Source organism: Phalacrocorax aristotelis, chromosome 8 (genome assembly GCF_949628215.1).
Source record: "Phalacrocorax aristotelis chromosome 8, bGulAri2.1, whole genome shotgun sequence".
Classification (NCBI taxonomy): domain Eukaryota; kingdom Metazoa; phylum Chordata; class Aves; order Suliformes; family Phalacrocoracidae; genus Phalacrocorax; species Phalacrocorax aristotelis.
The window spans coordinates 24520177-24547173 of record NC_134283.1 but is presented as its reverse complement, the minus strand read 5'-3'; the positions used below and the strand labels follow the sequence as shown (position 1 = coordinate 24547173).

Here is a 26997-nt window from a genome sequence, read left to right as displayed (position 1 = left end):
GGGGCCAGCAGGCAGGTCTGGAGTGGAGGAAATGGTGTTTCTTACTTCATGGTGAAAAAACATTAAAAAACCGGCAAACTCAAAACCTTGGCCGGGTGTGCCTTTTAACTGAGGACTAACTCCACGAGGGACCCCACAGAAAAAGTGAGGAGGGTTTCTTTGTCAGGGAGTGCAGTGATAGGATGTGGGATAATGGTTTTAAACAGAAGGTAGATTTAGATTAGATGTTGGGGAGAAATTCTTCACTGTGAGGGTGGTGAGGCACCGGAACAGGTTGCCCAGAGAACTTTGGGTGCCCCACCCCTGGCAGTGTACAAAGTCAGGTTGGATGGGGCTTTGAGCAGCCTGGTCTAGTGGAAGGTGTCCCTGCCCATGGCAGGGAGTTGGAACTAGATGATCCTTACGGTCCCTTCCAGCTCAAGCCATTCTATGACTCCATGATATGCTTTCACGGGCTATGGTGGTCCAGCTCCATTTCTCCCTGGATGAAGAACCAGTGCAGGGCCCCCATTTCTTTAGTGAGAGAGGTGACACTTTGAGGAGATGGTTTTTACCCATTTCTAAAGTGAAATGGGATGGTGTGGCTCCAGGTTCCAGAGGAAACAGAAGCAGTGACAACCAGAACAGGGAAGCTGTAACCGAGAAGAGGACGAGTACAGCCAGGAACAGAGCTTTCCTGCATCTCATCCCTGGGAGGTGGGGAGCCCATCCAGCCTGGGCAGCAGATAGCTAAGCTCGTGGCTGTGAGCTAAGCGCAGTCACTAATGTGGTCTACAAGATTCACCCAGCCTGCCAGCCCTGTCAGCCACTGCTGCAGGGATGTCAAGCCTGCCCCAGACACCTCCTGGCCCATTTCACTATGAGCAGGAGTAGTTTACCTGCCACACACCCTGCAGCCAGGGGAAGGGGCATGCCAGTGCCAATGTTTTTATTAAAAGCTGCTTACCTAGTTACCAAAAAGAGAACTTTGAAAAAGCGAGACCCAAAAGTTAATCATGGCAGTTGTTAGCATGAGCAGTGGGTGATGGGCCTGCTCCCTTGTTCCCAGCACAAAAGCCTGGGTCTTTCCTTTTTATTACTGTCCCTTTTTTCTGCCTGTGCTAAAGGACCCTCCTCTATTTCTCTTTTCTGTTCCAATCCCTTCATTTGAAAGCATCTTTCTTTTTTTAGTTTTTAAACTTCCCTTCACTCCATTTTGACCACATGCCTTGGCAAACTGTGTCTGACTGCAGCAGCAATAGTGTGAATGTGCTGTTGCCCTCCCCTTTCCCGCTCCCCCAAAAGCTGGCATGGGGCTAGGGCAGAGAGTGCTGGGCTGCCTCCAGCCTCAGCCCTTTGCAGCACTTCTAAGCTTTTAGCAAGGTTGAAATCTATCCACTGTTAATTTGCTTTCAAATGCTGACACTTGAGCTTTGTTCATTCCCAAGGGAAGCCAGTGTGCCTTTACCCTTACTGTGTGGAGGACAAGAAGGAAATATTGGACAAGGGCACTTGGTTGAGGCACAGTGAGCTTGAGACATGAGGAACCCTGAGATGAGACCCTGCGGAGCTGTGAGCGCAGTGAGCAGGGCAAATGATTGGCATCTCTGAAGTGTCCAGTCCTGACCAGCTCATGAACCCAACACTGAGGCAGCCAAAAATCCCCAACGAGTCTGTGGTCGCTTTGGAAAGTGTTAGCGTGGCTTCCAGCATCCCCAGGGTGGCACACGTTGATGCTGGTAAATTGGAGCCCAGCCCCCACGCTCTCCCGTCCTTCCTTATGCACCACCATGGGCACACACACCTTGTGCCAAACTCCTGGCTTCCCCCAGAGATGGGTTTCCCAGTAGTATGTGACCCTGATTCACAAAAGACTCCCCTTCCCCACCCACCTCCCAAATCCCCCTCCCACCCCTTTCCCCATGGTTTATAGTGTTGCCAACGAGACAGACGGTGCCACAGTGGTGGGGCATGGGAGGGTGTCTCTTTCCCCCGCCATGCCTTCCCAGCACCCTCCTGGTGCCTCGGAGAAAGGGGGCTTGTAGCTCCTCCGTGAGCCCCAGTGTCCGGTGGGGCTCAGCAGGTGTTCCTGCAGCCTGGCTTAAGTCTGCTTCTTTTCCCATTCCTGCAGAGAAAGGAAAAAAATGCAGGGGATGAGGAGACATCATTGGAGAAGAGAGCACTGAGCCCTTTGAGGACCTCCTTCCCTACTGGGGGCTTTGGCCCACCTCAGCATCTTCAGACCCTGGGGTCACTGCTGCCCCAGGGGAGGGCCTGATCAAGGGGAGGCTAATAACAAAGCCTTCTTACTCCAGCTACAGGAGGCATCGTGCTTGCAGGTTCTCATCCTGCTGGGGGACTTCAACTACCCTGACATCTGCTGGAAAAGTAGCACGGTGAGCTGTAGGCCATCCAGGAGACTCCTGGAGTGCATTAAGGATAACTTCTTAAGCCAGGTAACAGAAAGCCCTACCAGAAGGGATGCCATACTGGACCTGGTGGTCACCAACACAGTGAGCTAATAGGTGATGTTAAGACTGGAGGAAGCCTGGGCTGCAGTGATCACGCACTGGTGGAGTTCACAGTCCTGAGGGATATGGGTCAGGCAAAGAGTAAAGTCAGGACCCTGAATTTTAGGAAAGCAAAATTCCAGCTGTTCAAGGAACTGGTCAGTAGTACCCCCTGGGAAACTGCCCTCAGGGACAAGGGAACAGAACAGAGCTGGCAGATCTTTAAAGGCATTTTCCATAGGCCCCGAGAGTTCTTGATCCCCAGGTGTAAGAAATCAGGCAAGGAAGGGAAGAGACTGGCATGGATGAGTCAAGACCTGCTGGTCAGATGAATGGGCAAGAAGGAAATGCATGCGCAGTGGAAGCAGGGACAGGTATCCTGGGAAGAGTATAGCGATGCTGCCTGGTTGTGTAGGGATGGGGTCAGGAAGGCCAAAGCATGGACAGACCTGAACTTGGCAAGGGATGCAAAGAATACTAAGAAGGACTTCTATGGGTACATCAGCCAGAAAAGGAAGGTCAGAGAAAGCACACCCCCCTGATAAGCAAGACTGGCAAACTGGTAACAACGGATGAGGAGAAGGCCGAGGTACTCAACAATTTTTTTGCCTCAGTCTTCACTGGCAACCTCTCTTCCTACACCCCTTGGGTGGACAGACTGCAAGATGGAGACTGGGGGAGCAACGTCAACATCCCTCTCACTGTAAGAGAGGTGACCACCCTAGTGGCCTTCTACGATGGAGTGACTACATTAGTGGACGAGGGAAGAGCTACAGATGTCATATATCTGGACTCCTATAAGGCCTACAACTTCCTTCTCTCTAAATTGGAGGGAGATGGATTTGATGGGTGGACTGTTCAGTGGACGAGAAATTGGTTGGATGATTACATCCAGAGGGTAGTGGTCAACAGCTCAATATCCAGATGGAGATCAGTGACAAGTGGCGTCCTTCAGGGGTCTGTATTGGGACCAGCACTGTTTAATATCTTCATCAATGACAGAGATTGCAGGATCGAGCACACCGTCAGCACGTTTGCAGATGACACCAAACTGAGTGGTGCGGTTAACACACCCGAGGGACAGGATGCCATCCAGAATGACCTGGACAAGCTTGAGGAGTGGGCCTGTGTGATCATCATGAGGTTCAGCAAGGCCAAGTGCAAGGTCCTGCACCTGGGTCAGGGCAACCTCTCGTACAGGCTTGTGGAGCCTCGTAGAGAAGGACTTGGGGGTACTGGTGGATGAAAAGCTGGACATGACCCAGCAATGTGTGCTTGCAGCCCACAAAGCCTGGGCTGCATCAAAAAAGGGTGGCCAGCGGGTCACGGGAGGTGATTCTGCCCCTCTACTCCACTCTGGTGAGACCACCCCTGCAGTACTGTGTTCAGCTCTGAACCTTCAACACAGGAAAGATATGGAACTGTTGGAGCAGGTCCAGAGGTGGGCCATAAAAATGATCAGGGGGATGGAACACCTCTCCTATGAAGACAGGCTGAGAGAGTTGGTATTGTTCAGTCTGGAGAAGAGAAGGTTCTGAGGAGACCTTATTGCAGCCTTTCAGTAGTTAAAGGGGACCCATAAGAAAGATGGGGACAAACTTTTTAGCAGGCCCTGTTGCGACAGGACAAGGGAGAATGATTTTAAGCTGAAAGAGGGTAGATTTACACTAGATATAAGGAAGAAATTTTTTACAAAGAGGGTGGTGAAACACTGGAACAGGTTGCCCAGAGAGGTGGTAAATGCCCCATCCCTGGAAATATTCATGGTTGGAAAGAGCTTTGAGCAACCCAACCTAGTTGACCTAGTTGAAGATGTCCCTGTTGATTGCAGGGGGCTGGACTGTAAGACCTTTAAAGGTCCCTTCCCACCCAAACTATTCTATGATTCTATGATGCTCTCCTCTGTGCCCACCCAGCCCTGCACCTCCCAAATCTTCCTGTAAGCTGGGCTCATGCCAGCAGCAAGTGCTGCTGAGCTGGGACAGCCTGGTAGCAGGAAAGCCTGGCAGTATGCATTTTTTTTGGAGTAGGGAACATTCCTGATCTCCAAATTTCATGGTCAAGGAAGGGAGATGAGACGAAGGGTTAGATTTCCTCTGGGGGTGGGGAGGACAGGGGGAGTGAAGTAGGACCTTGGCCTTCCGCAGCACATTTCCCTTGTTGGCAGGGAGGATGGAGGGACTTCTCTTCCTCAGCTCGGCTGCACAGTTAACAGGGACCAGGTGCTCATGGGGGCTCCCATTTGGCTTGTTTGTAGCTTCCTGTGAAAAAGGGGGAGCAAGAAGGAGGAGCATTTAGGAGACCCAGGGAGCAGGGGCAGCCAGGGTGGAAAAAAGGCACACTGTCATGAGGTCAAAACTGATGTGGCCAAACCTAATTGACGCTTTGCTTCCCACCTCTGTCCACAATGGGACAAAGCAGCAGGGATGTGCCTTCTTCCCCACATGCTGCTCTCCCTGCTACCCCAGGCACAGTTACTGCGGGAAACCAGAGCTGCCAGAGTGAGGAAGAAGGGGTGCATACCACATTTTCAGCCTTGCTGGTCACAGCCAGCCCCAGGGCTGGCCCTCCTGCCAGTGACTGTTTCAGCTGCTCCTTCACTTCAGTCAGCTTGAGCTCCAGGTCAACACGTTGTTCCTCCTTCTGCCGACACTGCTCCTCCAGCACCGCCACCTGCTGCTCTAGGTCCTGCAGCTTTGACCCTGCTTGCACAAGCGTGCCTAGCTCAGCACAAAGCTACCCATCCTCCTGGATAGGGACGCTAGATGGGGCTGCCAGCCCAGCAGCATGCTGCAGCCAGCTCTACTCACAGGCCACAATGTCACTGCCAGCCCAGCATCCCCATCCCACCCTGGCTCTGCAGCCTTCCCCCCCATACCTGAGTGCCTTCAAGCATCCTCAGCTGCAGCACTCGGATGGCACCAACCTACCTGTGCTGCCCTTCATGGCTTCCCGCAGCTCTCGCTTCTCTTTCCGCAGCAACACTAACTCGCTGCGGATCAATGCTTTCTCCTTCTCCAGCTTCTCTTTCTCAGTCAGAAATTGGCGGGCATCTTCCTCAGCCCTGTTCTTCCCGTACCTGTACTGGTTGGCATCTGCATGCACAAGGAGATCCTGTCATGAAGGCTCTCGCCCTGGCTGCACTGATCCCACCACAGTCCCGCTGAGCTGGCGCAGCGCAACCACCCATCACCTGTCTGCTGAAGCTGGCCAGTCTCAGCCTGGCCACAGACCCCCTTGGGGGAACTGCATCCTGCTGCACTCGCCAGGGTCCCCCCACTGAGGTTTGTGGCCAAGGGCCCCCACTCACTTGACGCATGTCTCTTCACTTTGACTTGTGGATCCACGCGCCGTGACTTCTCGCTACAGGAGGAGGCATGGCGCTTCACCTGGGCTCCTGCCAGCCGTCCCGGCTCCTCCTTGGCCTGTGGCATGGATGGGAGGTAGAACATGCTGAAACACCCGCAGGGCCATCATGGCCTGGCCAGGGGTCCCTGGGGCATCTTCTGGAGCCCAGCCACAGTGACAGCAGAGGGTGAGCCCCTGAGCCACACTCACCTGAACCTTCTCATAGGGGACTTCATCGTACACCACGCGGGAGGCATCTGGTCGGTGGTCCTGGGATGAGCTGGCCCACCTGCAGGAGGAGGGATGGGGTCTTCCTTTCCAGGACATCCCTGCCAGCCCCCCAGCGAGCCCTGCCATCTCAGGGGGCTTTCTGCATTGCTCTCCCAGCTTCGCTCACGAGCACTCTACCCTACCCTACCCTACCACACATATCCTTTAAGTCCTTCATCAGCGTTGATGAAACACCTTCACTTTCCATCTTGCCTGAGGGAAACTGCACTGCTTCGGGAACTGCCAACCCCTGGGACACCAACTCTTCCCGAGATCACAGCACAAACTGTGTCCCACCCTGTGCCTTTTCCAGGGAACACGCAGGGCTGAGGATCACCATGCCCAACCCAACACTCTGCCCCTGGCACAGCCCCTTCCCAGCCATGGCGCAGCAGGAGGACATCCTTACAGGTAGGAGTGCCTCACAGCTGTCACTATGTTGGCAATAGTCTCCACGTCCACGTAGTCATAGTGCAAGGCCTCTGGTGCTGTCTGTGAGCCTGTCTCCACCAAGAGGAGACCCAGCCAGCGGCCCAGGTCTTCAGAGCAACTTGCCTGCAGGAGAGAGAAAGGGTTGGGGTACATGCCCAGCTCATGACCCTCGCTCTTGCTCCTGCTTTCCAATGCAAAGGCCCTCTGTGGAGAAGGGTTCTCTGACACAAAGTGTGTGAGCAAGACTTAGGAGAGTCAACGAGAAAGCATGCAGGCACGTGCAGGAGGCCCCAGTCCCAAACCCTCTGTCACTCCCTGAAACTTGCCTGCTTCAGCCCTGCCAGCCTCCTCCCTGCCTCCAGCCTGCAAATACCTGTGTGGCTGCCCTACCTCTCCCAAACGATGCCCTGGTCTTCCTTAACATGCAGAGCAGGGGAAAACAAGGCACCGCTTGCATGCAAGCATTAATCATCACAGGAGATGCTCCCCCAGCTTGGCAACCCCCTCCTCACAGGACAGGTACACCATGCCTGCCCCACTGCATGCTCACCTCCAGCGCTGCCACCTCCTGCCCATTGCGAAGGATGCGGAAAGCGAAGGGGTGTTTGGGGCCCAGACCCGGAACCACCTCGCAGCCCTGGAGCACGATGGTGTTCACGTGGGTGCGCAGGTCGGTGCGGTCCTTGTGGAAGTAGAGGGTGTTGCCCTTCAGGCGACACCAGCGCTCCTTCCAGCACTGGTTAACCAGGACACTGAGATACCCTAGGAGGTGGCAGGGCCAAGGGAAGGGTCTCAGTGCCTGCTCAGCCAGACTTTTGGCATGCTTTATTAAGACAGGGCTGCCCAGAGATTATGGCATGGCTCCCTACTCATTTGGTCCTTCTGTGCCTCAATTTCCCCACAAAGAGCCAGCTGGGACCCCTGGACCCAGGTGAGGTGCCAGCTCAGTGCCACACAGTCACCCAAGTCCTTTTTCTGGGAGGACAGGAGTGACCCCTCGTCCCCTCCCCACACACCACAGGAATTTGCAGAGCTGGGACCAAGCACCATTTCATAGCCTGAGGCAGTGTCACGGCCCTCCAGCAGCTTGGTGACCTTGTCCCCATCCCACTGCTCCTTTAACCCCTGCCTGTCCCCCATATGGCCAGGCGGGGGGAAGGATGCCAGCTTCCCACTGCTCCCAGCCCCTTGCGAGCTGAGCCCTGTCTCTACCCCCAGCCGCACTAACCACAGGAGGGGATGTCCTCCTCGGTGGAGGAGGTCTGTGTGTCCTCAGGGGAAGGCTTTTTCTTGGAGAAGCTGATGATTCTTGTGATCTTCTTCCCTGCCGCCCGGCTCATTGAGCCCTTCAGGTCAGCCAAGCCGCTCTTTTTGCCTTTCCCTGGAAGGAGGACAGGGTAGCTGTGTGCCCATGGCACGTGTCACAGCATCCCCCCTCACTGGGAGAGGAGGATCCCCAGCTGTGGTGCACACAGCTGCCCCCCCGGGCTGGGGGGACAGCCCTCCTGGCTGGGTGCAGGGGCCATACCTTGCTCACCAGGCTCTCTGCGGGCTGCTGGGGAGCCATTCTCACCCATGGCCACACTGTCTGAGTCGGAGGTATGCTTCTCCTGTGACAGCCGCTGCAGGGGAAGTGGAGCAGGCACCATGTCAGCAGCGTCCCCCTGCACAGCCCCAACAACTGCCACTATTGGCCCTTTGTCCCTCCCGTGCAGGGCTGGGATGTCTCCCAGTGTCAGGGGAGCCCCGTTCTCCTTCCCCAGCAGCGTGGAGCCCCATAAGCCCCACAGAGCTGCTGCAAGGATGGGAAGGACTCCTCGCACAGTGCCAGGAGCTTGATGCTCCCCTGGCCCCACGTTCCCCAGGCTTGGCTGCAGCAGCCCCATGCACCACCTCACCAGTGTGGTTAGAAACCATCACCTTATCCAGGTCCATCTTGCACGGCATCACCGGAGAGGTGGGGGCTTCCACCCCGCCCACTGCCAGACTGCTGGCTTCCTTTATCACCTGCAGAGACATCCCCCAGCAGTCACTCAAAACAGACCCGAGGGCCAGGGCTACTTTTCCTGGCTCAGCATGCTCCTGTCTTGCTGCCAGCTGAACCATGGGGAGAGAGGTTCTGGCCTCTGCGGGACAGGACAGCAAGCCCTGCTTGGGGCACAAGCCCAGCTTGCCTGGGGGATTGCACACACCTTGACCCCTTGAAAACTGCAACCAGTTTTGCAGATTTTGTCAGATTTTTGGAAATCTCAGAGGTGAGGGACTTGGGTGCCAAGCTGTCATCCTGCCAGCACAGGATACCTCATGCCCCCGTGTTTTACAGGCAGGCACAGCGTGGCTTGCCCAGGGCATGTAAAATGACCCTTTTCTCCCACAACTGGGGTAACAGCTGGGTTTGGAGTGTGCGCAGATACTCCTTTCCTACCCGCAGCCCCTGCCTCCTGCCCCTGAACAAAGGCAGGAAAGGGCCATGGGAAGAGGAGGGGGAGTGCAAACATCCCCACCTCACAGGGGCTATCAGCTCCGGAGACTCCCAGGCTCTGGGGATTGACTGGCCAGCCCACCCCCCAGCCGATAAGAGACAGGAGTAAAGCCCCTTCCCCTTCCAGCAGGGCAAGAGCTTTCCTAGGGCAGCCCCCTCCCCACCTCAGCCAGGGAGGATGCCAAGAGGAGTCTGTGGCCCCCTGAGCGAAGCAGCAGGTCTAGCCATGATACCTTCAGCCACTCCTCAGCCTGCTCCTTGCTCTGCACGGCCAGGACCAGTGCTTCAGCCCCTGGCAGCGAGAACCGCAGCTCATGCTTCTTGCGCCGCCTGTCCTTGGGGACATAGATGACATTGCAGGTCCCCAGGGGCACCTCCACATGCGGCTGCTGGTCCTTGGAGCTTTTGTAGCACTAGAGGAAGCAAAGGGAACCACTCAAGGCTTGGCCAAAACCTGCCTGTCCCACTGCCATGCCAGGCAGTGCTGGGGTCCCTCTCAGGTGGAGCAGATGGAGGTGGCTCAGTCTCCCCAACAGCCTTGGTGGCGGAGGGCTGTGGGGTGCCCTCTCACTCCACAGGGTCCCAAAAGAGGGGAGCCCTCCATTTGCTCGCAGGAGAAGTGAGGGCAGCCCCACCACGTGCTCTGCAGGGCAGTCACAGCCTTGGGGCAGGGTCTTGGCCTGGATAGTGCTACCTTTCTTCGGCCTGGACCCGACCTCCCTCCCAACCCAGCAGTGGGTTTCTGTCCCCCACCAGCTCTGGGCTCACCAGCAGTTTGCTGTCCCGTATGATGGTGAGCTGCTTGGCCCACTGTCCAAAGCGCTTCTTGCGCAACAGGAAAGCGCAAATCCTGCAATCCTTCACCAGGTTCATGGATGCTTCCTCTGATGGCCACTGATGTGTCAGCTGCTGGCCCTTCCCTTCCTCCTCCTCTTCATCATATGACTCATAAGAGCTGCTCATTGCATCTGAGTCATTGTCTAGAAGGAAGCAGGTGAGTCAGCCCAAGTGGCACCCCGGGGCCCTGACTGCTGGGCATGCTCACACACCATCAGGGCTCCCTGTGCCCAGTGGGCTCCAGCACAGAGACTGGGCTGGGTGCCGCAATGGATGGACTCCATGTAATCCCCTGAAAACAGCAGTGTTTTGATCCAGCTGTCTCCTTTTCCCTTCCAAACCAGGCAGGATGGTTGTGGGCCAAATGCCAGTCCCAGGTGCTTCTATCCAAACTCTTGGGTTGGCTTATCTCTTTGGAAGCCTCAAACATTGAAAGCCTGGATTAAACCTTCTACCTGCAACAGAGGATCACATGCTGGCCCTCTGCCCGGGCATGGAGGAGCAGGGCTCTGCAGCGATGTCCCTGCCCTGGCTATGCTCCACCATGGCAGAGGCAGATCCTGCAGGGCACGAGAGCTGCGTAGGCAGGGACACCCATTTCCCATGCTGGTGACAAACACAGCACCGATTACATCCTTTCCGCAGCGTGAGGGCTCTGGCTTGCAAGACAAACAGCACTCCAGGCTCCTTGTTTTTGCCCAGCAGGCTCTGACATCCGAGAGATCCTTCAGCCTTAACTCCACCAGCCCCCAGCCCAGCCCTCAAGCTGCCATCTCAGGGCTGGACTTTGCCAAAGTTCTCCCCTCCCCGGAGAGGGCACCCGGATACCTACAGGAGTTTTTTTGCTCCCCATTCATCCTGGTGACAGGGTAGTTGCTGTCTGCATCCTCGTAATAGCCATCCTCAATGGAGTTGGGGGGGCTGGAGCTATCTGTTGAGGAAGCAGAGGGCAGCTAGGGCTGTTACACCTGGTTTCCCCCCAGGGATGCTCCGAGCAGTGAGTCTGCCAGCCAGGGTATCTCTGCATTGGTCCTCCTGTAGCTTCGACTTCTCCCCATCACCCCCTTCCCAGCTAAGCCAGAGCAAACAACTCCTTGCAATAACAGGGCAGTGGGATGGGAAGGAAGTGGGACAGGAGTGATGCCAGTGGGAGCGGCAATGTTTCCTTCCACAGGACAAGCCGCGCCCGCTGAGGGCTGCCTGCTTTGCCAGCAGGCAGGCAGGTGGGGGAATGCAGCAGGCAGCTTGTGGGGCTCCCCCTGCCCTCCTGCTGTCCTGATGAGGAGCGGGACTCACTGTGGGAGGTGATGTACTCGGGGGCCTTGCCAGGGCCCAGGGGCAGGGCTTCCTCATAGTAATCCTCAGGTGGAGGAGTGGTGGGTAGTGGTGGAGCAGGGTCCACAGGAACCTACAGCAGAAACACCACTGGCATTAGCCAGGCAGCGGAGAGGGTCATAAGCCCCACCAGCTACCTTGGTGGTAAGGGACAGTAGGGGGTCTCAGCCCTGGTCACCGCCACCTCCCTGAGCAGGTGCAGAGCAGACCCTGCAGGTGGGCATTCAGGGCCTTACTGTTTTTGCTGTCTGGCTCCTCGCCAGCTCCAAGCCAATGCCATCACCGGTGTCCCCCTCCTCCTCCTGCATGTCTTGGAGATCCCGCAGGTCACAGTCTGCCCGGGGGTAAGCGGAGAGGGTGAAGCGAGCAGGAAACCCCGGAGCTGGCCTCCCCAGCCATGCCCTCCAGGGACCCCCAAAGCAAGCACCCATGGTCCTTCAGTGGGAGGGTGTTGGGAGATGGGCAGTGGGCAGTGCTGGTAAACACAGCTGGTCTGAGTTGTGCATGGACCCTGCCATGACCAGCCCCCAAGCACCTTCAAAGGAGGAAGCACCAGGCGTGACAGTGCTTACCCCAGGCACAAGAATGCAGCTTTCACCCAGGGCACTCCAAGAGCTCCCGCCGTCAGCAGGGACCCCAGGGCCAGCACTGCACCCACCCAGCATGACCCCTGGTGTGTCAGTCTGGGTCATCCACACATACCAAACTCCTCAAAGAGTGACTCCACGAAGCTGGTGCCATTGCTCAGGGACGCTGTGTTGACATACATGTAGTCCATGTGCTTCCCTGGGAGCAAGGCAATGTTCTCAGCCCAGGGGTGGGCAGGGTGGCCGGGACAAGCACCGACACCCCTCCTCCCTACAAACACCAACCCAAAGACACAGGCCAGCCCACCCCATCATGCCATGGGGTGCTCCTCTGGAGCAGGTGCCAAGAAAGCAGAGAAGCCCCCAGGGCTGCTGCCACCCCTGCCCCAGGAGGGCAGGAAAGTGGGAAGGCTGTGAAGCCCCAGGTGCATGGCCCTCCTGGCCTTCCTGCGGAAACCCCTGCGCTCAGCAGAAACCAGTGGCAGGAAGACCTCTGTGACGTGGCGTTTCCACCAAAAGCAGGCCCCCTGCAGCCACGGCTGGGCTGACACCGGAAGGGAGAAGCTGGGAAGCAAGAGCGGGAAGCAGAGCACCCCAAGGGGGCTGAGCAGGTGCTGGGCGCTGGGCACAGAGGCAGCTCATCCCTGTGCTGCAGATGGCTTTCCCTACCCCACTGGGGTTTTGGCCTGGGGCAGCTGCCGGGTATACCCACTGGCCCTGGGGACAGCCACCAGGCACCATGGAAGCAGGACACAGACCTGCAGGTGGCTGCAGCTTCTGCAGGATGGTGGAGACAGCCAGCTTCTTCTCCTGTGTGGTGGCACTCAGGTACTCGTGGTCCAGCAGCTTGAGCAAGACGCTGAGCTCTGGCAGGAGCTGGTCCAGCACTGGGGGAGCAGGAAAAAGCCTGTCAGCCAGGGTGGTGCCAGGGTGCTGGGGTTGAGACAAGGCAGAAGGGGCTGGAATGTATGAAAGACCCTGGGATGGGGGTCTTTCCCAGCTGGGCCAGCATGGCTCAGGCAGTGTTTGCTAAGCGCACACATGCTCCTTCCATGCACAAGCTCTTCCACCTGCACGCAGATGCTGGGATGCAGCCTGCTGAGCCTGTGAACAGCAACACCAGCTCTGCAGGGCTACTGAGCCACTATCAAAGGGGTCAGCACACATATTTTTCCACAGAGATAAAACTACACCTTTGACCACCCGACAGCATATCATTGCTGCTGGTGCCCCCTTGCTGTGATGGGTACTGGGTGGTGACGAAAGGAAGGAAAGGAAGGAAAGGAAACCTAGATGCCACCTCAAGAGCCACCTGGCAATGGCACCCAGGGAGACATCCTCCCACCCCTCGCCTACTGGGAGACATTCATATTGCCCTTCTGTGATCAGACTACCCGTGTAGTCTTCTAGCCCAGTGCCACCTCCGTAGGGTCTCCATACACAGGCTAGAGTCTTCCTCCCCACGCTCACCACCAGTAGCTCCTCTGCCCTGCTGTCACTCTTTCCCTGTATCATCTCAGCTCATCTGCACTACTCCAAGGCCACCTCACTCTTCCCTCCAGGCATGGTGTCACTGCCCCATGGGACAGTCCTTGCTCCACAGAGGTGGCCTGAAAGGTGCCCAGGGCAGGGGTCAGGGACTGCAGCACAGGAGGGACTCTCCCCACCCAGCTCTGTGTTAGCTGAGCCTCAGTCCAACACACATGGCCCCAGAGGCAGCCAAGAGGATCAGAGCAGCTTAAGTCCTGGCAAAGAGGAACCGCACCAGAAGCCACCGCTCATCCGCTTTTCCGTCACTCTGTGAGATCCCAGCACCTACCAGCTCCCAGGCTGCCACATCGCTTGAACACAGCATTATCCCAGCAGACAGAACCAGGCAGGAGAGATGGGGAGAGCCCAGCAAAAAGCAGGAAAAGAGAATTTGCTGCAAATCACCATTACAGGCACAACACACAAAAGTGTGGCTCTTCTCTTTGACGTGATTCATGGGCTAGTTTTTAAGACGCAAAAGCACACTGCAGCTGTGGGGTTGCCCATGCAGCAGGGCTCCAGAAAGCACTTGGATGTTTGCATATCAGAGCAAGGCTACAAAAAAAAATTAATCACTGAAAGCAGTATTTACAGGCTGGCAGCAGCTGACCAACAGCTTTGGGAAAATGTGTTGGCCAGGGATGGGAAGGACTGGGAGGACTTGAACAAGGCAAGCTCTGGACTCCAGATCTTTCATGAGCTCCCACATACCAAATTCTGTGCGTGCACTGACATCCTCATCCCAGGTCTTTTCCTGTGCCTTATCTCCTCCAAGCAGGGTAAGACAAAACAGCCAAGCTCCCGTTACACCCGGGACTACGCACCCGCTCAGCTCCACTGGCATCCAGGGTAGCTCCTGCAGAGTCCGGCGCCTGTGAGAGATGGCCTGCATTGGAGAGGCCAAGCTCAGGGACAGAGGCTACAGAAGGCGGGAGAAAAAAAGCTGCTGTTTCTTCCAGTGCAAGCGTGATCAGGATCCCTTCTCTTGGCAGCGACCGAAAGTCATCGCAGCACAGCTGGGGCAGCGTGCAGCTGGGGCTTTGGGTCTCCAGGGACAGGAGGAGAGGCCAGAGGTGACCGCAGAGGCAGCTCAGACATGCCAACTGGTGGGGATAGATTGCAAGGAGGGGAGAACACGTGCCCCAGCAGCATGGAGCATCAAGGATACCCTGCCTGGCCTGTACCCATCCCCACTGCTGCCACTCCGGGCTTTGCCAGGGGAAGGGCCCCAGCAAAGTAGAGCCAGGTGGCAGTGAGGGCTGACACAGGGGGCATTTACAGGGGAGGGGCAGGATGCTGTGCTGCTGCTGCTGCTGAGATCCTTGTTACTCATGTCCTTTAATAAGCTTCTGCTGGTCCCTGTCCAAACACTGCATCCACTCTGCCCAACACCCATCAAAACTGGTCTGCTATAGGTTTGACCCAGGATTTTGGGTGCCCACCTTCCACCCCCATGAGCCACAGTCCAGAGCAGAGTGAGTCCTCCGGGACCAGGCTGGCCTGCTGCCCAAAGCAGGGACACCGCAGTAAAATCAACTGCTGTTTCAAAACTTTTCGGCTGAAGGGGAACCCAACACTAGTGCGTTGATGCGGATCAGCGGCCAGTCAAGATAAGCCCTTAGGCAAGGAGACAGCATGCCCGGCAGAAAATTACCACCTCCCCATGACACAAGGCAGGATGCTGCTCACGAGCCTCTTCCTGCTACCCATGCCAATGGGCTTCTATCTCCACAGACCTTCTGCTTCCTCCTCCCTCCCCAGCGCCAAGCTAAACAGCAGCCACAGCCCTTTTGGCACGGGTGGCTTTGCCAGCACCCATCCTTGTCAAACCAGGACAGGTAGCCCACAGGCAGGGGGAGATGCCTTAGCACAGGTCCAGAAGGGGCAAGCAAGCCTGGTGAGCTGGCAGCATCCCCCAGCCCTTGGGGAAGGAGAGGACAACCACAGGGGGAACAGGGCTCCTGCTCCCTGAGCTAGAAAAACACCCCCCCAGCAGACAGGCAGCCACAGAACCCAGGTTCTGCTGATGCTCTGCTCACTGCTCCCCTCCAACACGCAACTCCCAGGGCAGGGACACGCTCCAGCTATGCAAGAGCCTCACGTGTGTGATGAGCAAGGGTAAGCACTCAGCCTTCATGGCCCTCTCATTGTCCCTCCACAGAGACAGGAAGGGAGGAAAGAAAGGTAGATCCTCCCTGGGGTGTTTACAGAGCACTGCAGAGTTAGGATGGCAGCAGGCTTCTCCTCAACAATGCAGTTGTGGTCTCTAAGTGAGACATCCTCTCCCCTGCCTTGCCCAGGATACAGCTGCAGGGCTTGGTGGGGCATGGGGCTAGCAAGGAATTAGCTGGGACAAAAAGCAAGATACTCCCCTGTCCACCCAGGACCTGCAAGCATCTAAGGGGACACTTACCCATCTTCCTGCTGCCCCAGCTCAGCAGGCTCTCAGCCAGCCATGAGTTCCCACAGAGGAGATGGGGACCATGCACACACCCTACCTCAGCTTCCTACAGCACACCAAAGCCTAGGCCATGGTGCTTACCAGCATCCTCATCCCATTGTGTGTATGACATCTCCCATCACAGCCACCAGCTCTTGTGTCAAGCCTTTGGACCAATCAAAGGCAAAAGGGCAAGCGGGTTTTTATTAACAGTGACAAAGCAGGCAGTGTGCATGGCGAGGGCAGCGAGGAGACGCCCCTGCATAGGAGAAGCAAGAGTGGCTGATAAGCAAGGTTTGTCTCCTGGCATGGCAGGCGGGTGAGCTCATCAGCAACGCCCCAAGTGCCAGCTCTGAGCCGGGGCGCACGAAGCACAGCACAGGGTGAGCACTGAAGGCGCCTTTGTTTCCCCCCAGCTGAGCTGTCCTCTCCATCTCCCTTGTTAAACATCCTCCGAAATACAAGGCGAGGCTGGGGGTGGGGGGGCAGTCAAAGAGGCCTGTGATCCCGGGAGGGTGCGTCGCCCACTGAGCTGAGGAAGGGAAGGAATTAATTTCCTTCGCTTGTTAGGATCCCAGCCTAAATAAGGCTAATGGGGTGGCTGCAGGAAGCAAGGGGAGATTGCTCCAGGGTTGCTGTGTGGAGGGCAGCGGGTGCTGATGTGACAGACCTGAGGTCACCCAGCGAGCAAGGACTGGCACATTACTTCTGCAATAGCCAGCAGGAGCAAGCACAGATCCCACACCAGCCTGCATTTGTGCCTGCACCACAGCAGGCAGGGGACTGGGCTCATGTGCCGGGGGTGGGCACATGGGCACTGGTGTCGGTGAATACCACTGCCCTTGGGAGCTCTTGTGAAACTGCAGTGTGAAACTGTGGAGCCTGGGGATGGAGGTGGTGGCAAGATATCAAAGGGCTGCTGGGGGAAGGTGGCAGGACATAAGAGTGGCCACAGGTGCTCAGCAGGTGACACAGCTGAAAAGGGACCCTGCATCCCCCACCCACCAAGCCACCCCCTCGCTTGTGGGACACCTCCAGCCTTGTGCCTGCCTCTGACAAATGGCTCTCACCAGCTGCTTTCTTCTGGGGCTTCTCTTGCAACCAAAATCCTGCAGGATTGCACCACTATACTGGGCTCAGGCTTTGGCCACAGGCCTCCCAGGACAGGGAGTGACGCCAGCTTCCCCTCTCTCAAACTCACTCCTCTTCACATTTGCAGCTTGATGAGGAGATGTCAGCAAGGTCTCTGAGCCTGGGAAGGCCAGGAGCCGCAGCAGCAGACAGCTTTAGCTTTAGCTAACTTGGGCTGGGTGGGCAGAGGGGACCCAGGGCAGCTCTGCTGGGATGGAGTGAGCTGGGGGACCAGCAGCAGAATGCTGCAGCTGTTGAGGACAATGGGGCACTATTTCTTCTGCTGCTAAAATCTGCCCTAGAAGCAGCACCAAGCACAGTGCTGGCAGAAGAGCTGCATCCCCTTCAGCACCCTATACCTCTCCCTACCCTGCACCCAGGCCTGCTTTATTTTTAGACCCCGCGAGTGCTCCCCCTGCTCAGGGACCTGCTTCCACAGTGTGGAGATAAGGGTCCAGGCTCAGCCTGCAGCTGCAGAGCCCATCTCCCCCTCCCTGGCCTCTGCTCCATCACAAGAGCAAAAATCAGGTCTTGTTCCAGCAACCTGCAGAGAGGAGGAAAAGGCGCCGGCCAAGCCAAAGCAGGAGTTTCCCAGTGTACAGACCCAGCTTTTGCAGGGGGAGAGACAAGACAATGCACATGGAGTTGTCACCCCAAGCAAAGCCTGTCCACAGCCCAACAGAGAGTCCCCAGCTTTTGCAGGGGGAGAGATAAGACAATGTGTGTGGGGTTGTCACCCCAGACAAAGCTGGTCCACAGCCCAACAGAGAGCCCCGGGGAGGGGAGATGCTGTTTCACAGAACTGAAATGCTGCGAGGCTGCTGCAGCAGGGACATGCACAGGGACCCCCATCGCATGGCTGCTCAGGTGCCGGCAGCCCCACGGCCACAGCTCTCTTGGGTCCTCCGCCTGTCCCTGGCCATGCTTCCTCCCACGCCAGGTGAAGGCCGGGGGCGAGGGAGGTGGGGGAGTAAAATCGGATGCTGGGAGTGACAGCCATTGTTTGTAGCTAAAATAAAAACCAAGCAAAAATAAATCCTTCCTGTTAGCACTGGCAGGGCCCTGGGACGCTCTGCCTGCCTGCCTGTGCAGGGTTGTTCAGAGCCGCCACTGGCAGTAAACAAACATTTATAGCTCCTGGGATGCCATAAATATGTGGGGTGTAGGCCAGGGAAGGGGACACAACCAGGGGCTACCCCAGCAACTGGTGAAGGCAGCAGAGATGGCCCAGTCTCAGGAGGACCCCTGCAGGGACAAACAGACCCAGTGCTGCCGGAGGAGTTACTTGCAGCAGAAAAACTGCTTTGCCCTCTCCATGGGCTGATGTTGAGCCACCTGCAAGAGACACCCGGGTGCTGGGATGTGCCTCCATACCTTGCTGCTTGGCCCCAGCCTCCTCCTGCCCCAGCATGGGCTGTGGGCATCACTGGAGGGGTGATGCCTGAAGTGGGTGTTGGCAGCCCCCTCTGAGCCCAGCAGGGACAGCTTTTCCCTGCCACTGCTCCTTGAGGAAGGCCGTGGCCCCCTGAGCTCTTTGCTGAGCTCCCGGGGCAGTTCCTGTTCCCATTCCCAAAGAGGTTTCTTTCCGATGGCGAGGAGGCAGGCATGCAGCTGGCGAGGAAGTGTCTTGGCGGGGGCGGTACAGTGCTCCCAGAATTGTTCCTTTGTGCAGAAGACAGGAGGACAGACAGCTGCCTACTTGCACCCTGCCTGCGGCCACCGCTCCTCCGGTGTGGGCAGGAGGAGTGCCCTGCCAAGCAGGCAGAAGAAGGGCAGTGCTTAGCCCCAGGGAGGCAGCAGGGGCAAGCAAGGCATCCCTGCCAGCCAGGCTCAGCTTCCTGGCCAGCCATCACCAGTAGCTTGTGGGGCAAACAGGGATGACTGGGATGGGCTGGTGGGGCCAGGAATGCCGGCCTGGAAAGTACTTCCTCCTCCCAGGGTGGCTGTCTGTACAGCTACAGAGCAACTTGGCATGCTCCAGCCTGGAGAGTTTTTAGAGAAAAGCCAACCATTAGTGATCACACTTGAGCTCTGACAACATCCCCTAACAGTGGAAGATCTGCTAAGGGGCCATTCGATGCATATGAATCATCTCCTCCCTGGAATCAAGGGCCCCTTGAGTTGGGCGGATGGGGGGAGCGCCTCTGACTCGGCATCCAACAATGCCAGCAGGAGCCTGAGTGCTTGGGGCTGGCTCCCGCACGGCTGGGAGGCCCCCACTCTCCCTGGCTCTCCAACTGCCCAGCCAGTGCCTCTTCCTACACCTTGCTATGATTAACCCCCTTGCTGTTAGCCCCAAGACCCCAGCAGCAGTTCCTGCTCTCGCAGCAGCTCCCAGCTCAGATGCTGCAGCATCCCTGAGGGTTGCAGAGCACAACGTGAGCTCAAACCTTTTGACCTGTCTCCTAAACTCCCGGCACCTCCCTGCTGCCTCCCCACCACCCCACAGCACACCCTGCACCCCACCAAGCCAGGCTGCAGCAGGCAGGGCAAGGATGAGCATCCCCTGGGGATCTCATCATCATGACCTTACAGTAACTAATATCCTTAGCTGATAACCTTGGAAAATCAGTCCTGGGAGATGACCATGAAACCTCCTTGCTCAAGAAGGCAGAAGGTCCCTTGCCATCTCTCCCTCCTGACACAGTTGCCCACTGGCTTCTCTCCTTATATGAAGGACCCTGCAGGGTTCCCAGGGCCCCTCCATCCCACTCCAGCTCTGGGAGAGGGGGTGATGAGCAACTGGAGAGGTTAAATAGCAAGAAGGCTGTCCTGGCTGTGCTTGCTGAGCCTCCTTCATCTGTGGCCCCATCTGCTCCAGATGCACGCCCTAATGTTGACAGCAGCTTTGGTGTGTGGGGGATTCCTTTCCCAGCACAGCCCCAGCAGCATGGCCAGCTCAGCCACTTTCAGCAGTGCTCATGTGAAGGGTCCTGCATCTGGCCCAGTGCCTTTGACAGCAGCGGCTCATCTCCCAGGTATAAATAGCTCTGCAGAAAGCCTTATTGCATGGCCTGGCTCTCAGCCGCTCACCCACTCCAGCAGAGACTGGCCGAGCACCAAGTCCAATCCGGGCCTGAGCGGCAGATCTGCCCTCTCAGCCACATTTTCCCCAAGCCCTCCTGCTTCAGCCTGGCTCTCTGTGCCAAAGCAGTTTCTCAGAGTCCTGCAAAAAGCCAAGAAGAGCAAGGGGAGCTGCGGCGCATGGCTGGGCCTGGTGCTCTGCCCAGTGCACCCAGACAGTGACGAGAGAATGGGCACAAGGGAATTGGCTGCAGGAAGAGGACCCCAGACACCCCAAACCCGGTGCACTCTTTGCTGCAGGAGAGACAGTTTCACAACCTCCCCACAGTTTTACATATAAAAACAGGAGCGCTGACTAGAGAGAAGTGTAATTACAGGCTGACAGAGCTTGCACAGGGCAAAGATTATCACCCACATTCACGCCCCTGCCAGCTCACACACTGCAGGAACCATCACTCACTGCTGTGGGGCCAGTCAAGCCTCTTCTCTATAACTGGATTAAAGGAGAAACTGGAGAACAAGGGTATCATGGTGGTTCCTTTCCCACCGAGACCCATGCTGGCAGCACAACCCTTGCAGCATGGCCCAGAGGAAGGGGTGCTGCCCTGCAGTGAAGCCCCAAGCTGGGTTGAGGCTCTCCTGGCCATGCCCATGCTCAAAGCATGGCTGCAGATGGAAAATCTCTGAGGGCTGCAGCATCCTCACCCTGCCTGCTCTGCTTAGTACCCCAGTCCCCTTGGGCAGTGACTCCTGGAGGGGTGTCATCTCACCAGGGAGCCCCCAACAGAGCCGTGGGGCCTTGGAGGGGGCAAGGCTCTCTGAACTGGTATCACTGCTGGAAGAAAACCCTGGTGCAGCCCTTGTTGGGCTGCAGGGTATGTCCTGCCTGGCAGCAGCCCACATTGAAGCAGAGCAGCTTCATACAAGCAGTACAGGTAATAATTAACAGGCTGATTAAATCACCCACAAACACTTCCTGTGACCCAGGCAGATAAGGATGCTCCAGTGCCCCGTGCTGCAGCAGGACTCCTTCTCCAGTGGCTGCTGGGGCTGTTTCCTCTCCACTGACAGCTTAGCAGCCCTTTCGTTGCCTCCTGGAGAAGACTGCAGTGGTTTGCGTTAGCTCACCAAAAGCACACTTTATCCCTCCAATCTGAAAAGACTACAGCTGCCCCCACCCCAGAGGAGGACGGGAAGGTTGTGGATCACCCTCTCTTACTGCTGAGCACAGCAAGAAGCTGAGCAAATAAAAGCACCCAGGTGAGATATTACTGGGTAACCCTGCTCATGCCCCCAGTCAGCACACGGGCAGCCTCTGCCCTGGACCCCTGAACGCCAGGGGGCTCCCAACCCCAGGTACAAATTATTTCCAGCCACAGCTCAATCAATGCAATTAGCTCTGCATGGACCAGATTCAGCGTTTCCAGGTGACATTTCAAAACTCAGTGCCAGCCTCAGTGGGCACATGGCAGGATGCTCTGCTGGGCCAGCCTGGGAGCAGGGCTCAGAGGTTGCTGGCTGGAGAACACATTTAAATAATGAATGAAAAAGAGAGGTTTGGGATGCCTTTTAAAGGAATAGTCAGGCAGGGGTGAGACCTGCTGAGTAATGTATAAAAAACAAGCTTCAGGCAGAGGGGAGATGTTAGGATTAGTCAGAACTCAGAATAAACTGTATTCTTGTCAACCAAAATTTTGGCGTTGGCCTTTTCCAAACAAACTTGACAGTGCAGGGAGCAGCAGGTTGGCCTGGGCTTGCTTCTGACACCAGGAAAGGCCCCAGGACCAGTGCCACAGCCATTTGCCTACCCCTGCGATGGGCAGAGCACCAGAAAGCCTCCCCATGTGTCACCTTCCTGCCTGTGCCCCCTCCAGCTTGGAGCTGGGGGGACCTGAAGCTCTCACCTCTCAGCAGCCTGTCATCTCCACCAAACGTCAGCCTCCAGGACAGCAGGAATTACAGGTAATTGAAGGCACCATGGTGGGAAACTCACTGACTCAGCACCCCAGTGCTGATGACTGCTCCCCCACAGGCATGCCCTCCCTACCGCCCTGCACCCAGGCAGGCGTGGCCACATTACTATCCAGGACTGGGTTCATCCTTCATCCCCCAAGTCTCCAAAATGGACTCCCCAGCCCCACCGTTGGAAAGATCTCTGCATCCCAAAAGGCTGCTCTCCATGTCCCTGTACATCCCCTTTCCCTGAAGCCAAGATCCAAAATGTCTCAGATGCAATACCTGACTTGCAGGAGTGAGATGTGGGGAGGCCGGCAGGGCTGACACATCTTTCTAGGAGGAAGGGTGACACGAGACAGTTGTGCCTGGACCCTGAAAAGCAGAGGAGGGTATGGGACCCTCACCCAGCAAGGGTATGGGCAGGAAGGGCGTGGGGTTTGGAGGAAGGAGCTGGTGGATTAGCCACCAGCCAGCTCTGCTTGCCTAAATACTTTCAGCCACATCACACAATGAGGAGCCCTCGTTTCAGAGGTGGTGGGATGAGAAACCGCAGGCGTCCTGTGGGGGAAATTACCCTCACTGAGTCGGGAGGGAGGGAGACAAGTGCCCAGCAGCCAGCCTCCTGTTTTGGCAGGCATCCATGGGCAGCCCTGCCTCAACCCCAGCGATGCCCAGGAGCTTGGGAGCTGAGCTGGGCACAAGTCCTCCCTGTCCCCTCAGTGGCCACCTCAGCCCTGTCCCTGCAGGAAAGCGATGTTCACAGGCCAGGGCAGGCAGGGCACAGCAGCGGGTCTCTGTGTTCAGGGGCCGGGGCCGTGCTGCCCCGGAGGACCCTCGGAGGGCAGGATAAGCGTGTTTTCTCAGCTGAGAACAGCCCTTCCGTTTCCTTCCCTTACCCAGCTCTGCTGGGAGCATCAGGTGTAGAGGCAAGGCCACCAGCCGACAGCATTTCCTACCCAGTTAACCCCTGCAGGGCAGGGGTGGAGAGGCAGGAAAGCCAGTTTATCCCAGCAGGAAAGTTGGCAAGCTTAAGCACAGGGGAAGATGCAACTGCTCTGGTTATTAATGATGGCTCTGTACAGTGTTCACTGCATTGGCTTTTAACTCCAGGACACAAAAGCCAGCTATCAAACCTGTTCCTATGTAACTTCTATTCCTGGCTCTGTCCTTTACAACCTTGGTTTCCCAAAGTGTAAAATGACACTGGGACCACGTGAAAATGGGAGGCTGAAACCACTGGACAAGGAGCCAAAAAGGGGCTTTTCCCCCATCACCAAGTTGAGTGGGTTTAATGTTCAAAAAAACACAGAAGAAAGCCAAAGCCATTCTTCAAAGCTGCTCTTCATATATCTCCTGCTAATTGCCAGCAATCATAGCATACCAGCCTCTGCCAGAGCTCCCTCCTATCACTTCCAGGATCGCATGCTCATGAAACCCACTTCAAAAAAGGTATTTTGAGCATGGAAACCCCTTGAAGCAAAGATCTGTTTTCATTCCAAACTGTTACGAAATGTCAGTGTTTTCCCTCGCCTGCCACAGAGCCTGCCTTTGATGCAATGGGAGGCATATCAGGAGCAAAAATGGAAGGGGCTGCAGCAGTCGTGCCGTGGGGGGAGCCTGCGGGAGGGAGGGCCAAAGAAGTTATTTTCATCTTTCCCCACTGTGGAGGCTGTAGATTCTCAGCACAGTGTCTGCAGAGGAACCTGAGCTCCCCAAATGCTGATGCTTTTAGCACTGCAGGGTGATGAACGGCAGGCTGTTCGTGGCTCCATGGGTGCCCTCCCTATGGGTGGCAGGACCTGCTCTATTCATCCTGCAGGTGCCCTGGCAGGAGGTGTCAGCCCCTTGTTTGCACACAGTGGGGCAGGGCTGGCAGAGACAATGCAGAGCTCCTTGGGAGGTTTCCAACTAAACTGTCCTGCTGCTTCCCTGGAAGAGTGACATTTAATAGCTAGTTTGCAGGACTGACAGCTGTGCCATTTATTTTCACTAGAAGAAGGTTCCTTATATACAGGAGGAGATGTGTGTTCCTCTGGAGAGAGCTTTAGCTGTGCCAGACTAGAAGGTACCTGGTGTAGCGAAGGGTTAAGGGATTAGGACATGGGCCTGGGATGCCAGAAACCACTTCAAGCCTCTGCTCTTCTAAATAGTTATCTCCTGTCCCCAGCAAGCTATTTGGCTACTGAGCAACAAGCAAATCTTGGTTCAAGCTCCATTTTCACTCCATGTCCTCCCCTGAAATGCCTTCCTACTATTTGGGATGAGACAACTTCTTAAAATCCTTAAACTTTTCCTCGGCTGGGATAAGAACCACCCACCAGCTGTGGGCAAGAGGATTTCAGGCACATTGGCACTCAGTGCTGCTCCATAGCAGACAGTGTGTCAGCCTTGCATGAGCTGCACATATGCACCGGAAAGCAGCATTTCCAGGTCAAGAGCAAACACGGGAAAGAGGCAAGTTTTCCAGACAGCGCAGGCAGATAGGACAGTCCCCAGAGTCTCTGGCTGGAGGACGCTACCCCCGCAGCAGTCAGTAAGGGCAGCAGCCCGCTCTTTCCCCCCTCCAGCAGCCCCTGCTGCAGAGGGAACCTGCAATGTGCTGGGCAGGGGAAGGTCCCACTTCACCGCTCACTCCTGGCTATGAACAGGCGGTGGCTCCGGGCAGCTGAGTTTCCTGCAGAAGGAATGGCTGCAATGCGGGGGAGAGCTCGGCACTTGCCTGGCATGCTAACAGCTGGCCCGATCTATGTTTCGCACCCACTCTGCACCCCCTTCCGCGCGACTACGTGCACGGGGCGGGCGGGATTCCTGCTGCCAGCTTGCAGGCGTCAGGTCAGGAATGATCCAGTCTCCCTCCCACCAACCCCATGGCCTCCCCATTCCTGCGGGCGAGCTGGAGCCAAGTTTATCCCTGACACATCTCTGCTGGCTTTGCTGGATTTAGACCCTAGATAACTTTGGTGCAGGTCCTAAATTCTGGTGGCACAAAAGGTCAGGAAAGAGTCACTAATGAGGAGGAGCTATGTGCAAGCACAGCCCTGCTAGAGCAAAGGCTCCTGGTACAGATCACCTCTCAAATCACGCATACATGCACTTCTCTATTAGCATATCCTGAAACAACTCCATAAACAGCCTACAGCACCAATTTCCCAGGTTAGGTGCTGGTGTAGAGCTGAGCCCCGCACTGGGTGCTGCCCAGCCTGCTGGGTAAGGCAGCAGGCTCAGCTGGAGCATGGGAAGTGATGAAGCATCTGGTGGATCATAAAGCAAGAGCAAGTCAGGAGCTGAGCAGAGCTCCAGGTGAAGAAAGGGGCTGCTGAAGAGCAGGCAGAGGCTGGGAATGGGGCACAGACCTCCTACCCACCGCTGGATCCAGCACCCCTTGCACTAGGGAGGGTAACCTGGCAAGGCCCCCACACCTTCCCTCCATGAGCCACAGCCCCCAGAGGGATCCAGCGACTCTGGGTGATGAGCAGGAGGGTCTGGAGGGGGTTTACATTAGCAAAGAGCCATCCAGGTGCCAACAGCAATTCATTACAAGCACTCAAAGCACTGCTGCCGCTACCATAGAAGGCACGGGTGAGGAGGATCAAACAGCAGAGCAGCTTCCCCCCTCCCAGGGGAAGCCTGTGGAGTGGCTGCACTGTGCCTGGGCCTGTCTCCACAATGCTCTAGGGTGCTTTCTGCAGTGTGCCAGGCACCCCCTGCCCTTCCCTGTGGTGAGGTCACAGGTTTGATTTTTGGGCTGGGCTGGGATGTAAACATGGCAGCCTCCCACAAGCTCGCACAGCAAGAGAATGGGGAAGCCAAGACCCTCGGCTCTCCCCTCTCCCCACTGGTGAGGCCCTCAGGGACCCTGAAGGACAGCTCTGGTATCATCTGTCATTTCACAACACTCCCCCTCCTGCAACAGCATCCTCCTTCAGAGCCAGCAAAGCCACCCTCCCTGGCTTGCAGGCAGGGCAAGACGCAGCCATGGGGGAAGGCTGTCCCTGTCACCATCTCTGTCCCCTCTTAGGCTGCTGGGCACTGACACTGCTCTCTGAGCACTAACCCTGTAAGCTGCAGCCCAAGAGTCAAATTCTTCATCCTGCGTTTCCACTGCGGAAACACCACCCCATCCTTTTACATTGAGAAGGGGAACTCCTGACCCTCGGTCTTTCTGGTGCTGACCCAGAGCTGCAGATGCAGCACTCCCTGAACCGCCCTGGGACTTTAGCGTGGTCCCAGCCCACAGAGCTGGAACAATGCCCCTGGCCCCCCATTATAATATTTGGCTGAAACTGCTGCATTACCTCCAAGGGCAAGGACCCTCGTGCCATCACCTGCTCCTCCTCTGCAGCCCTAGGCCATATTCTGCAGCAGCAAGAGGCAATCCCCCTGAAAACCTCCCTCTGCTCCTGTCCAGGGACCTTCCAGCCCCAGCGCAAAGCCAGGACCTTCTCTGCAAAGTTGGCCCAAAGCCCTGGCGGGTTTATTCGTGTCACAGATCAAAGCCTAACAACTACATGAGCCTGATGCCACAAGCTGCAGGCAGGAATCGCACACATGTGGGAACACAGCCATTTCCCAGCAGGGTGGGGATCAGGCCCTCCCCTGCTTTACGAGACGACCACCGGCATCTTCCCCAGCTGGGGAAACTCTCTGGATCTGATCAGCTCCATCTAGAAACACCAGTCACCTCCCTTTCTCTGAGCATAACTTCCCCTAACAAGTGCTTCCACCCCACAGGCTTGCTTACAAGCTGCTGCCTTTTCGCCCATCTGACCAGGAAAGGCAAACTGGTACCAGTTTGTGTCGCGGGTGGGGGGCAAAGGCACCCTGGGGGCAGGGTCCCACATCGATCCGGTGAGCTGCACCGGCTCGGTTGGGAGGGGATGCGCGAACCCGGGGACCGGGACGGGCATCCCCTGTCCCCGCCGTTCCGGGCGCGGAGGGGATGCCGGTCCCGTCCCGTCCCGTCCCGTCCCGTCCCCGCTTACCGCTGAGGCGGTCCATGGCTCCGGAGCCGCGGGGAGCACCGGCCGCCCCGGCAGCCGCGGGCGGGCGAGTGTCGCCGGTAGCGGCCGCCCGGCGGGGCCGGGTCTCGGCTTCGGAGCGGCCAATGGCTTCGCCCGCCCCTCCCTCGGTGCACGG

General features: G+C 56.9%; 1 protein-coding gene across 3 annotated transcripts; it reads right to left on the bottom strand.

Annotated features, from left to right (window-relative positions):
* Positions 1-911: 911 nt before the first annotated feature.
* Positions 912-26997, bottom strand: AFAP1L1 (actin filament associated protein 1 like 1). Of its 3 annotated transcripts, none has more exons than XM_075102033.1 (20): positions 26844-26907; positions 14135-14229; positions 12539-12667; positions 11896-11979; positions 11430-11527; positions 11155-11266; positions 10691-10789; positions 9790-10001; positions 9255-9434; positions 8460-8546; positions 8068-8161; positions 7768-7920; positions 7090-7301; positions 6517-6662; positions 6048-6126; positions 5800-5914; positions 5420-5584; positions 5013-5191; positions 4622-4750; positions 912-2104 (listed from the first exon to the last, which is right to left on the bottom strand). In XM_075102033.1, the coding sequence occupies exons 4-20, from the start codon at positions 11969-11971 to the stop codon at positions 2081-2083; spliced, it is 2160 nt and encodes a 719-aa protein (XP_074958134.1). In that variant the 5' UTR covers positions 11972-11979; positions 12539-12667; positions 14135-14229; positions 26844-26907; the 3' UTR covers positions 912-2080. The 3 variants fall into 3 exon arrangements, with proteins under 3 accessions (XP_074958134.1, XP_074958133.1, XP_074958135.1); XM_075102032.1 differs by having other exon boundaries at positions 14135-14196; positions 26844-26894; XM_075102034.1 differs by lacking the exon at positions 14135-14229 and having other exon boundaries at positions 26844-26997.

Coding starts and splice junctions, on each gene's coding strand:
- AFAP1L1 (XM_075102034.1), bottom strand. Junction 11,528..11,895: donor GTCACTCTTTGAGGAGTTTG/GTATGTGTGGAT, acceptor ACCCCCGGGCAG/ACTGTGACCTGCGGGATCTC. Junction 5,585..5,799: donor AGTGAAGAGACATGCGTCAA/GTGAGTGGGGGC, acceptor TTGTGCATGCAG/ATGCCAACCAGTACAGGTAC.